This window comes from Camellia sinensis, chromosome 15 (genome assembly GCF_055761805.1).
Source record: "Camellia sinensis isolate YWXY chromosome 15, ASM5576180v1, whole genome shotgun sequence".
NCBI classification, from domain to species: domain Eukaryota; kingdom Viridiplantae; phylum Streptophyta; class Magnoliopsida; order Ericales; family Theaceae; genus Camellia; species Camellia sinensis.
The window spans coordinates 72,220,816-72,233,373 of NC_138975.1; the positions used below are offsets into that span (position 1 = coordinate 72,220,816).

Below are 12,558 nucleotides of genomic sequence, written 5' to 3' on the forward strand. Positions count from 1 at the left end.
TCGCATTGCATGATCTAGCATGATTCATGAGCCATGCATTGATTTAAAGCTTGTTTTAGAAAGAGAAAATGATGTTCTTGTGTTCTTAAAATAAAACTATGTTTTTATCTGAAAGTTTGTATCAAGATCCATGTTTTTGTATTTGTTTTCTTAAGATCTTCAAGTATGGGTACCAAGGTCCATGTTTTTGAACTCATAGCATGAAATCTCAAATTTTGAATACAGAAGTTATGATTTTAGCATTCATGTTCTTTATGTTCTTCATGTTCATGTTCTTCATGTGCTTCAAGGAAGGAAATCCAGATTTCCAAACTTCACCTTTCCCTAGGTGTGGTCACCGAGACCACTCTTGTCTAGATCTCACACTTAGGCCAAGCATCGTATCTCACCTTGGCCTACCTTGCATGATCACTTGCACCATTAGTCTATCTTGCATGAACACCTCGGCAGACGGCCGTTCGCCGAAGCCTTGGTAACCACACCTCAGCCAAGAGGTGTGGGACCTCGGCAAAGACCTGGTTAGTACCCAGCATGTTTTTCCCGAGATGAAAAACAATGTTTTAACTTCCAGCATGTTTTGCTTTGACTTGACCTAGTCTTGAAGGAAATGCCGGGATCATTTGCATTCATGTAAGGCTTGTCTTGAGAGTACATTTCATATCCATCTTTGAGCATTCTTCTTGTCTCCTTGAAGTGCATTCAGTAGACTTTGCCATGTGTTTGTAGGACTTGGACCCTTGCTTTAACCCCGACGTCTGAAGAGCTATGTGAGTGGTATTTTTAATAAAGCTATGTTATAAAGTTTTGATAAAGCTTTGCTTCGTTTTAGAAAAAGTATTTGATCAGCATGAATGATTATCCCTAGTTTTTGTATCAAGTATTATATTTGTTAGATGACATTCTGGGAAAGTCCTTAGTGCCAGGGGACTATAATGCAACTGCACCCTTGTTTTGAAAGTCCTTAGTGCCATGGGACTATAATGCAACTGCACCCTTGTTTTGCCACTGACGGTTTTCCGCGTGGGTTTGTTTGTCCGGAATGTCATCATTTGGTATTATGTAGATGTTATTAACATCCAAGAAGCTTTGAAAGATTTGATAGATGAACTTGATTCATCCTTTTGATTTGTAAAGTTATGATATGTATTGTTTTGGAAAAGATCTAGGATATCATTCATTCAAACCTTTATTACTTATACCATTCACTGAGTATCCAAGCTCACCCTCTCCTTATATATATGTAGGTGTTGAGCAGGAAGGCGGTGACACCTAGGTGTATTTTGCAAGCTTGTTTTGGATTCATACTTTTGCTAGCATCTTGAAGATTATGCTTCTTGGCTTGTAGTTTATTTCTTTTGTTTATGTCGGCTTGAGAAGCCTTTTGATCAAGATGTATTATGTATTTATTTTAATTGTATTCAAGTTGTAAAACCACGTTATGTATGTCATTTCATTTAATCTATGCACAGCTCTTATGGACTAATTAGATTGAATTTTATTGCTTCTGCACATGTAAGCCCCATATGTATACTCTGATTATGTGTGAATCCTTGTAAGTTGGCCTTTGGTAATCTCGGATTACTGGCCATCACGGCACCATTCTACTAGGGGCGGAGTGGGGTCGTGACAACCGAAGAGCATGTAGAGAATAATGCAAAGAAACAACGAGTTTTTTGCTTGCAAGCTTCCCTCAGGCTTGGAATCCAAATTTGGGTTGAAGCTCTTCAATCCTTAGGTGTTCTTCAATGTTTAGAGTTGTTGTGGATAGGATATTTTTCGAGGTAAGGCCAGAGGAGAGGGGGAGAGGGCGTATTTGGCTTTTAAAATGCACAAAAAGGCTTCAAGTCCTTGACTGTTTCAAAGGGAGAGAGAGAGAGAGAGAGGCTCTATTTATAGAGCTGGGGGAAGCCTCTGGAACCCTTCCAGGGTTTCAACGCTTCCTCCTCCGCCGTTCCCACAAAAAATGCACTAAAATTGAGTTACCAAAAATAACTCTATAATGCTTCAATGTGCACATGTACGGACTAAGTGCGCACATGTACGGACTAAGTGCGCACGCGTACGGACTAAGTGCGCACGCGTAATGATTGTGCGCACGTACAAAAATGTGCATACTCACATCTAATGTGCGCACATGCACTTTGCCTTGGTACACGCGCCATACATGCACGCACAAGTACGTGATCCTATGCCCTTGTCTTGCTTGTGGCACAAGTATGCCCAAATTGCATTTTGATCAATATCTTTTAATAAAATGGGTCACTAATTTTGAAAAATACGATCAATCAAAGCACAATCGAGCTTTTCGAGGTTAAGAAGCTGGTTTTTTTGGCTAAAAACGGGTCCATGGATAAAATGATCATTTTCGTAAAATGTTAATATTTGGCCAAAACAGGTTTATACAGTAACTCTAAACAAGCTTTAAACATTCCAAGGATGAAGCAAGTACCATTTCATAATCGGGAGGCTCGCAAGCGCTCGAAATGTTAGGGTTAGTTAAAATGGGATGTCTACAATATAATACAAAGTTTTCTCTGTTTCTCTTTCTCTTTCTCTCTCTCTCTCTCTCTCTCTCTCTAATATCATAACATAAACATTGAAAATGTTAGTTTATTACTTAGCATTTTGGTTTTTTATTTATCTCGTTTGTATAGTCATTGAGAAGATGAGTTTCTTTGCCATGTATTTGGATAACCAGACTTGAACTTTTACATAATGTTCGATTATTTATATTTGAACAAAATAATTTTGTTCAAATCATTAAGATTGACCAAATATTAAATGTTCATACATAACAAATTGAACATTTTTAGTTAGTTCGGTTAAAAGAAATTAAAATTTTATTCTTTGTTTAGGTACAAATTTTTGAACACATTAAGTTTGTTCAACTTTGTATTTATGAACACGACTTTTTTTTTTTTTTGGGTTAAATTTTTTATAGAAATCTATACCCACCCAATGTAACAATGTTAAAACTGATTGTATTGTATTGTTGACTACACAAGTGAATATGTTACTAAAGAGGTACGATCATGTTTGAAGACAATATAAACGGATAGTTTTTTTGTTATTATTATTTTGTTTTGTTTTTAATTTTGAAAATGTACTAAACTTGTTTTCGTTTTATATGTAGGTTTTCAAAAGTAAAGGAGCATTGCTTTGTTGGTACGGAAAGACGACACATGCTAAGGTTCACACCAAAAGGTACATGCTGAGGTTTGTGCCAAATAGATAGTACATGTCAAGAGACGCATGTCTACCAAAGCTTGGTGGTTCAGGATAGAATATCCTGCGACACGTGTTGTCGCACCACATGGTATATTCTGATACGAAGTAAAAGTCTATAAATAGGACCCATTTTCCAAAATTTAAAAAAGAACTTGAAATTTGGGAAGATATGTTTCCCATTCGTGCACTACCATATTCTTTCTTGAAACCACTTGCTCCACCCTCACCCGGTTACTCACTCTGCGGTTACTCCAGATGGTTGGTTTATTGGCATAGTTTTGCCTCTCTAAGTATTATTATTGTTTACTATTCATTTTGGACCCCCTACAGTAGGCAACAATTCTCTTTATTACTGAATATATCTATTATTTTCAAGATAAATAAGTGCTGAAAAAGAATTAATGGAAATAGGCTTGTTATTGGGTACATTTTGAGGAACTAGTCCAGTGAAATCCACTTGCCAGAAAATCCCAGTGATCTCTGTATGCAAATCCATGCCAGCCAGAATCTCGAGTAACTGGTTACGTATTCCACACAAAATATTAAAAAAGTAGAGAAAAATATGATTCTTTTCTATTGAGTCTTTATTTATTTCAATTAGAGGTTTGATCCAATGCCCATACCTAAGTCCTTGTAATTAGATGTTAACTCCTTGTTGAATTAAGCTTTTGCAAATTGACGTCGCCTTTTCCCTTTTTATTTTTTATTTTTTTTAAGGTGGGTGGCGAGTTTCGGGATAGATTTATCTTTGCAGTGTAGAATTCTCTACTTATTTAGTTGTCCTTGGATCTGGATCCAATTTTAATATTCAAACCTTGAAAGTTGAAACTAATCACCAATTTAATGATATCTCTACAGCTACTGCAATGACTGCAGAGACCTAGACTTGTGCCGTGATCGAGCTTTATTTGCTCAAGGGTGGCACTTCGTCGTGCCACAATGTGGACAGCCCTATGACCGTGAAGTAATGGAGAACACACCTCTTCAGATCGTACGGCAGAGAGAGTGCCTCTACCATCTGCAGGACCTGGTTTGCTTCAAGTGCAAAAAGGTTAAAGCAGCACACTTAGCTGAGCATTGTGGTTGTGCTGGCTCATTTAGATGCAAGGAAGACATGTCTGAGTTCTGCAACAAAATGCAGGTCTTCTTGAACAAAGCCATCCATCAGAAATTTCAACTACTCCAAGAATGTACCTCATGGATTCTCGAAATTAAATAAAATTCCAGATCAAGTATCTTTTTTGCGTGTGCTCGCACTAATTATATTATCCCCGAGCTGTGACAGAGCTGAAAGTGAACCATTTAACCGGAGAGGATAAAGCTTGCTTCTTCTGACCATCTAAAATGGACTAGATAATAGCTGCAGAACTTTGATACATGTATGCCTGCTGTTAAACCAAACCAAACCAAACGAAGCCTTAAGTCCCATCAAATGGGGTCGGCTTCATGAATCCTTCTTCTCCACGCGGCCCTATCAAAGGCCATTTCATTGGTCAAATTAAGTAGATTCATATCTCTATTTATAATGCTAGTCAACGTTAATCTAGGCCTACCTCGTCCCCTAACACTTCTATCTACCGTTACAGCATCGCATCTCTTCACTACTGCCTCTGTTGGTCTCCGTTGAATATGACCAAACCATCTCAAACGATTCTCTCTCAACTTATCTTCTATCGGTGCTACTCCTACCCATTCCCGAATACACTCATTCCTAATCCTGTCCTGTCTAGTCTTACCACACATTACCACACATCCACCTTAGCATCCTCATCTCAGCCACACTCATTCCTAATAGGCTGACTGTCAGGTGAGGATCCTTCATGCTAATATAGTTAGCTGCTGTTTTCTTTTCTTTTCTTTTGTTCTTTTTTATGCATCACGCTATGCTTGCAAAGTTAGGCTCTTTAGGACCGTGTTTGGATGTTAAATTAGTGGAGGAAAAAGAAAAATGATGATTTAACCTGTCTTTTCATGAATATAACTTATTTTTAATTTTTTTTGGGCACAAAATGACAGTTATTATGTTAGTAGTTAGATTATAATAAAGACAAATGTCTCTATAAACTCAAACTTGAAATCTCACTCACCTTGATACCTAAGTGTCCTCTTCATGACCACTTAAGCAATTGCTCAGAGTCAAATATAACCAATACTATAATCTATAATTTATTTGTCTCCTTGTTCCTAAAAATAAATAAATAAATAAATAATATGTGTATATACATATAACTGATGCTTTAAAAAGGGAGTTTTGCTTTAAGTCATCGTGAACTTGTAGGGGTGATTGCTAAAATCCACAGCTCCTCCGTTACATGGAGGTGAAACAATCTGCAATTTTCTCCATAGATGAGACAACAAAAGTCTTGGTTTACCAAACCAAACAGCCATTTCTGTTCTCATTGATTAGCAAAATAAAGAAGCTAATTTACAATTAGAGGAATAAATTCAAGATCCAAATACAGTCTCAGTCAAATTTTTCGTGGGGTTACTTCCAAGCCACAGCATAAATCAGCGAATGACAATAAATTTGGACAAAAAAGAAAAAAGAAAAAAGAAAAAAGATTAAAGAGAAAGGTTATGAGCCATAAAAAAGAGGAATAAAATAGACAACTGAGAACAAATCAAATCTAAATACATCCAATAATGTTTGACAACTGAGAAAATTCAACTAGTCCTATTTGCTCACTTTTGAACAAGGCATACAAAAATTATCACAATATCCAAGCCTCCTGTTGAGGCAAAATATGCTTCACTGCTTTAGTACACCCCACAAGGGGAGGCTTCATCACAAAACGGTCACTGAGTATACATTTTGTGATACTGTAGAACCTCCAACTTCCACCGTTATCACAAGAGCAGATGTTCATATAGTAGACAGAGCAGCAATAACTTTCACCAAAAGAACCATTTTTTGGTTGTAGAACCTCCGACAACTCCAACAACGGGCTCATCCTTTTTTCTCTTTTCCATTCCCATCTTCAAGGCCTCCAATCTTCTCCTGCAAATGGTTCAACTTAAGCTGGTAGACAATAATCACAGAGGTTCAACTTGAAAAAGAGAGAGAGAGAGAGAGAGAGAGAGAGAGGTTTAACATCTAATGGTTCATCAAAATGGAGAACTTTTGAGGCTAATATTATTGATGCTGCTATGATACAAAGAAAAAAAAACGTGCTTTACCACTGCCACTCATATACAAAAATATGTGCATCCAAGTGTTATTTTTCTCAGTGTAGCTCAAGTGGTTGTACCTTAGATTTCTAGAGGGAGGTTTGGAGTTCGAGCTTATGAAGAAGCATTGACTGCGTGGTTGTGCTAACCTAACTAACATTCTATAACCAGTGCAAAAAATAAGAATAAATAATTGTTTGCTATTCTCTCTTTTTCCTTCCATTATTTTACAATGTAAACCAGTTGACTCCTAATACTTTGCCATATGTATTTAATAGAAATAGAATATGAAGTTTCATGCATCTTGGAAATATTTAACCAATGCAACTGGTTACGATTAGTTTTTCCTCTAACTAATTGAACCATCAGCTTGTAAAGTGAATGGTCAAAATGAATCTTTAAGCCACCTGGAACATAGAAAAGAAAAACAAAAGTGTGCTTAATCAAAATACAAGTGTGTAAAAATACTTGGTATCTGTGAGGTGACCATGTAAACTCCATCTCTGGCGAAATCCATCCATGCCTTCAATTCCACTGGCCAGAATTAAGCGCCTACAACATTGAAAAAACATAATCACTGTAATCAATTAATCCCACAATCAATCTCAGGGGCTTTTAGAGTTATTTAAAAGAAAAAAAGAAAAGAAAAAGGAATATGTCAAAGATAAACAGGCAAATTCTCATGTATTTGTTGGTTTTAGAGCCAAATCTTTTAAAAAGCTGATCCCATAACGAGGGAAAGGAAGATTGTGAACATGAACTATAATTTCTGTTTTTGTTTTTGTTTTCTTTCTTTCGTTTGCTCTTTCTTTCTTTCTTATTTTTTATTTTATTTTTTTATAGAGTAGCATGGTGGGTAGATTTTATGTCCATTGCAGGAACAACAAAAACGCAAAACAGAGAAAAGGAGGAAAACAAAGTCTACAACACATAGCGTATGTTGGAATAGCATTATATTGCCACCTTTAAAAAACTTTCACAATTCATAAACATGTCATATTTCATGCTTGCTTATGAATACTAAATACCTATCCAATGATGTGACTTCTGATTCTAGTTGAGCCGCTCTTTCGTTTGCTTCATCTAAAGGCATAGTTGACCCCAATTTGCGCTCACTATCTTGAAGTCGTTCCCTTAGTTCCTTATCCTAAAGTCAGTTGAACAATCTGAATTAGACAGGTGATAAAATGCAATAGAATGAAGAGACCTCCGTTTACAATATATTGACATCGCAACTAACAAGAGTAGTAGAAAATAAATCAACTATTATCTCACCCTTTTCTCTGCACATTGCCGATATAGAGCAATCTCATCCTGACAAAATGGCTCAATATCATTGATTTGCAAACCTATATCATAAAGCCAAAAGGGGCAACAGGAAAAAACATTTAAAGAACAACAAAACTTAATAAACGAGAGAACAAGAACAATAAGGAGAAGGGAAGGAAAAAAGGCAGAACTTACACAAAAATAGGTTCCTCAATATCCCATCACACAAATCAACGCCTTCGAGTACATGAGAGGCAATTTCTGGTGGAATGAGTGGTGATGGAGGCCCCATCATAAGATCATCACCGACCAAAATAGTTTCCTCCATCATTGGTTGCGAATCAACTAAAATCCATGAAAGGGAAACAACTCATAAGTATGATTCTTCCCTAGTTTTAAAGCTTTGTTACATCAAGTAGCCTACAAGATACTCACTAGAGCTCCAAAATACAAAGGTATGATGTGAGGCCTAGGATCTAAAAACATTGACATGTAAGCTTTATGGCACAAGCTCAAGCCACATGTCCATGAAATAATTTGATTTTAACTGATGGTAGAAAAACGGGGGAAAATAATATAGTAGGACCTTTTAATTCCAAATTTGTACCACCAATTAATATTTGATTGATGGGAAACCACAGTTTCAAAAAGATTCTAAAAAATTTAATCATGAAGCAGCATACATGTTAAATCCCATGTATTGATTTGAGGAACCATAAATCAACATATATGTGAGTGTGTATGTGTGTGTAACATAAATGTACTCAACCTTCGGTCGTTCAAGAGAGGTAACTCTATTCTTTTCTTCATATAATAGACAACACACATGCCAATAATAGAGGAACTTAAAATGTTGAATTCAATGTTCCATGTCCACTCCACACTTTGATAGGTGATTTGGAAGGAAATCAAATCCTCAAAAGCATTAGCAACAAGAGCTTCTCCACAATCCTCGTGCATTCTAAAACACTCATTGGAACATTTCCTTCTCATATATGTTAAGACATCCATCCAAATTTCTAATTATTTCAGCCTAGATTGATCATCCTATTATTTGTCACTTCTATAGCTTATACCACCACTCAAACAATCACAATAGTTGCTAGCCCTCAAAAAACCTAACCCAAGTAAACAGGAGCAATATCTCATAAAAGAGTTAAAATGTTTTTGAATAGAATTGAGCTTCAAAGTTCAATTTAAGGGTTTCAAACAGACCATCCATGATTGCAATATGTCTTATGCATGTATGTATGTAGGTAGGTAGGTAGGTAGGTTTCACATACCATCCATGATTGCTTTGTGTTGCTCTGATTAGACGCCCCCAATGTCAAATTCAGTGCTCGATCAGAGTTCTACGATTACAGGTTCAAACAAGAAAATGTGAAAACCAGCCAACCTATCACCAGAAATGAGAGAGAGAGAGAGAGAGAGAGAGAGAGAGAGAGAGTCTCAAACAGACCAAATGACACCAGAGAGATCATGAATGAAATTCGCTCCATTTTCTAATGATGGCACCTTGTGTTCATGCACACTTCAAATGACATAATAATTTAATTTAAATAACCATCTATACTATATATAAAGCAAACACCAGAATTGGTGTTTATGTCACAGTTTTTTTTGTGTATTTTTTTTTTTTTTTTTTTTGGGCGAAACTATCCACAAAAGCCCTTATAACAGCAGTTATGCCATTATTCAGTTATGTCCCAAATTCAGTTCTTTTTTTTTTTTTACTTTTTTCTTTTGTTACTTTTGATTTTTCAGATTCACCAAATTTTTTAGATTATGAATTCAAGCATACATTTCACAATTTTATTTCATTGAAAGAAAACAATCCAATGCGCACGCATGGTGTGCGCCACCACTTCTAGTTTCTCGAAAAGTGTACACAAAATAAACCTAAATTATATTAAAAAGAAGTGAAGATATTATGAAAAATACAATACTCATTGTAAAATGTAAATAAAATATTATACAATAGAAAATCCGATGGTAAAAATTTTGCATTTCATCGAAAAAGAAAGCAAGAAAGATGAGTTCTATAACAAAAAAAACTTTCCAATCTACAATAATACAATAACTCAAAAGAGTGGCTGGGCCAAATGATAAGGTTCGCCATTAGCGTCCTTGGTGGAGCAAGTTCGAGTCACGAAAATAACCTCTCCAAAAATTGGGATAATGTTGCATACAATTTGTCCCCCTTAGGCCCCACTAAGGCTAAGTTTATTTTTCTGACTAGTTAGTTTTCTTAAATTACTACATTATTTAAATGCTTATTTTCCTAGTTTGTTTTTCTTAGTTATTTGATTCAATATTACTTATTTTTTTATTCATCTAGACCACATAAATTTGTATTAAAAAAAAAAAAAAAATAGGTACACAATACAAAACAAGGCTCACAAATTGGATCGATAGGATCGAATTCGGATCGAAATTCTACAATCCTATAATATCCAATTATCAAGATTGAAAGATCCAACCTATAAAGGATTTTTTACACGATCTGAATCTATTGTGCCCAAATGGATTGTAAGATCTGGATCGAAATTTTGATAACCATTACTTCAACAACACTTGTTTTCCAATAATCAATTTTGTTTGTCAATTTCTCATGTTGCACGATGTTCATTCATGCTTAGGTGGGGTTAGGCTTAGGGTTTGAAAGATTAGGAATAGGGGTATGATTGGAATTTCATATTAGGGTAAAATTATAAGAGGGTTGCTAAATGTCCCTACCTTGCTTTTTAGGACCTCTCACTTCTTTGAACCCCCACCATCAAAATTGCTCCCTTCCTCATTTTCTTTGGACCCCTACCATAATCCCAAATATACCCTCACTCCAACATTTTGCCTCCCTTCTCTCACTTCACCGGTCCCCAACCATAACCCATTCCGACCGACAACCTCCCCCACAATCACAGCCCCAGCCGACAGCATCCCCGTCGTCGCCCGCTCATCCCCAAACCAGACCCACCACACCACCACCACCACCACCTCTCCCCCATCCACCATCTTACACAAACCCCCCATCGCCGTCGCTCTCCCTTTCAATCATTCATCAATGTCGCCACCCACAAAACAACCCTAGAGCCCTCTCCCATCATGCTCGTGTTTGATTTTTCTTCATTTGAAACTGTCTCGCCTGGTTTGGAAAACCAGTACCAAACAAATGGTGGAGGTTCGGATGCAGACTAGTGAACAAATGGTGGTAGTTCAGGTGAAGACTGTCAAACAAATGGTGGTGGTTTAGGCTTGAACTATTGAACCGAATGAGAGAAGAGAATTTAGTACAAACGCAAGCGAGTCTAGCCCAGTTTCGAGGATCATCTTCGAGCATGAAGAAAATGTTGAGAACAACGCCCTCGAAGAGCTTTGAAAACATTGTATCAGTCATTATCGTTACAAACAGAGAAATGGGTATTGATACAAATTTTCAATTGTTCTATTTTTCTAATCCTCTTCCTCCTCCTCCTCTACTTCTTCCCCCAAAACCCTAGCCTAGATCTAAGATTTTTGATCTAAAAGCAACAATCTTCGGCGGAGGTGGAGAAGTGGTGACTGCCACTTCTCTCTCTCTCTCTCTCTCCCACTCTCAGTGGCGGTGGTGAGGGGGCTACAAAGGTGGTGGTGGTCGCGACGATGAGACATCGGAGGGAGTAGTGGTTGCAGCGACTAGGGGCTGCTGGATGGTGGACGGAGATGGTGGTGATTGCCGGAGGTGGTGGGGGATGCGATTAGGATTAGGGTTAGGGTTTGGGTTTGGATTTGAAAAATTAGGGTTAGAAGATTAAGGATGAGGGTAAAAATGAAATTTTATGTTTGGACAAAATTGAAATTAAAAAAAAAATGGAGTAGGGGCATTAGCAACTATCAATTATAATTAAAAAGATTAGTTAGATGTGTGGTCCAAAGAAATTTGGTGAGGCAAATAGTAACACTCTTATTCTAATTATGACTATAATCGCGCAGTATTTGGGTACAAAGAGCAACCTAATAGTAAAACTGTATCCTTTATATCCAATTGCATTCTCATATTACGACAGAAAGAATTCAAAAGACCCAAGTAATAAAGTTTTTAAATCCGCTGTGTTGTCACATCAGAATCTTTTCTACAAGTTCATAGATCCAAGAAAGCGTTTCAGCATCAACTGGAAAGAGAAGAGAAAAGTAGGGAAGTATTGTGAATGCTTTGGAAGCACTCAAAGTAAGTGCTATCCAAGAACAAGTTTACTTTGCAAGTACTTCACTGAACCAACGAAGTTGATTTTTTAGGGCAAGCAGTTGTCTCCGATTCAAAGCAAAATCACAAATTTTGAAAACAAAACTGACAAGTAATACAAGTATTGGATGCTTACATGAATCTTGTGAATGTAGAGGTCGCGAAACTGGGCCATATGACCACGATACCGATCGACGAAGAGTAGCCTCCGAACACCATACTTGCGAAGATTGTGAGAAATGCAGAGAAGAGAAATGGCAGCGAGAAGGGATTGAGAAACGAAGATTTCGAGCTCGAACACTCTGATCTGATACTTCTCACAATCAGAGCAATACGAAAACTCGATTATAAGAAACGGAACAGCCAAGCCGATCGCGAGGAATGAAAGCCAGGAGAGAGTGAAGCTGAGTGGAGAGCAATGACAAAAGCCGAAGAATCGAAGAAACAACTCCAATCTCTGTAGGTACTTGTCTAGTTGAACGTCTTCTGATGATGATTGAGTCGCGGCTGTGTCTATCAGAGAGATTTCAGTTGAACTCTCGTCAACTTCCATTGTAGAGAGAGAGAGAAATTGAATATGGAGAGTCAAAGATCTCTGATTTTGAGTTGCAGGGAAAACAGAGCAAAACTGAGAGATATAAAGATCGTTTAGGGTGGTGCTGGTGCTACACACC

The 12,558-nt window shown here is 37.1% G+C and overlaps 1 protein-coding gene across 4 annotated transcripts; it reads right to left on the minus strand.

The window, feature by feature from the left end:
- Positions 1-5,806: 5,806 nt before the first annotated feature.
- LOC114315582 (uncharacterized) lies at positions 5,807-12,537 on the minus strand. 4 transcript variants are annotated; one of them, XM_028262185.2, is made up of 7 exons: positions 12,021-12,537; positions 8,949-9,017; positions 7,861-8,010; positions 7,672-7,745; positions 7,425-7,543; positions 6,865-6,948; positions 5,807-6,226 (listed from the first exon to the last, which is right to left on the minus strand). In XM_028262185.2, the coding sequence occupies exons 2-7, from the start codon at positions 8,953-8,955 to the stop codon at positions 6,121-6,123; spliced, it is 540 nt and encodes a 179-aa protein (XP_028117986.2). In that variant the 5' UTR covers positions 8,956-9,017; positions 12,021-12,537; the 3' UTR covers positions 5,807-6,120. The 4 variants fall into 4 exon arrangements, with proteins under 4 accessions (XP_028117986.2, XP_082765755.1, XP_082765754.1 ...); XM_082909629.1 differs by lacking the exon at positions 8,949-9,017 and having other exon boundaries at positions 12,021-12,524; XM_082909628.1 differs by lacking the exons at positions 8,949-9,017; positions 12,021-12,537 and adding an exon at positions 8,881-8,887.
- Positions 12,538-12,558: the final 21 nt, after the last annotated feature.

What these genes read in the sequence shown, in the direction of transcription:
- LOC114315582 (XM_028262185.2), bottom strand. An exon ending in GGCAATGTGCAGAGAAAAGG is followed by an intron (nt 7,544 to 7,671) that starts GTGAGATAATAG and finishes AACTGACTTTAG; the next exon opens with GATAAGGAACTAAGGGAACG. An exon ending in GAAGTCACATCATTGGATAG is followed by an intron (nt 6,949 to 7,424) that starts GTATTTAGTATT and finishes TCAATGTTGTAG; the next exon opens with GCGCTTAATTCTGGCCAGTG.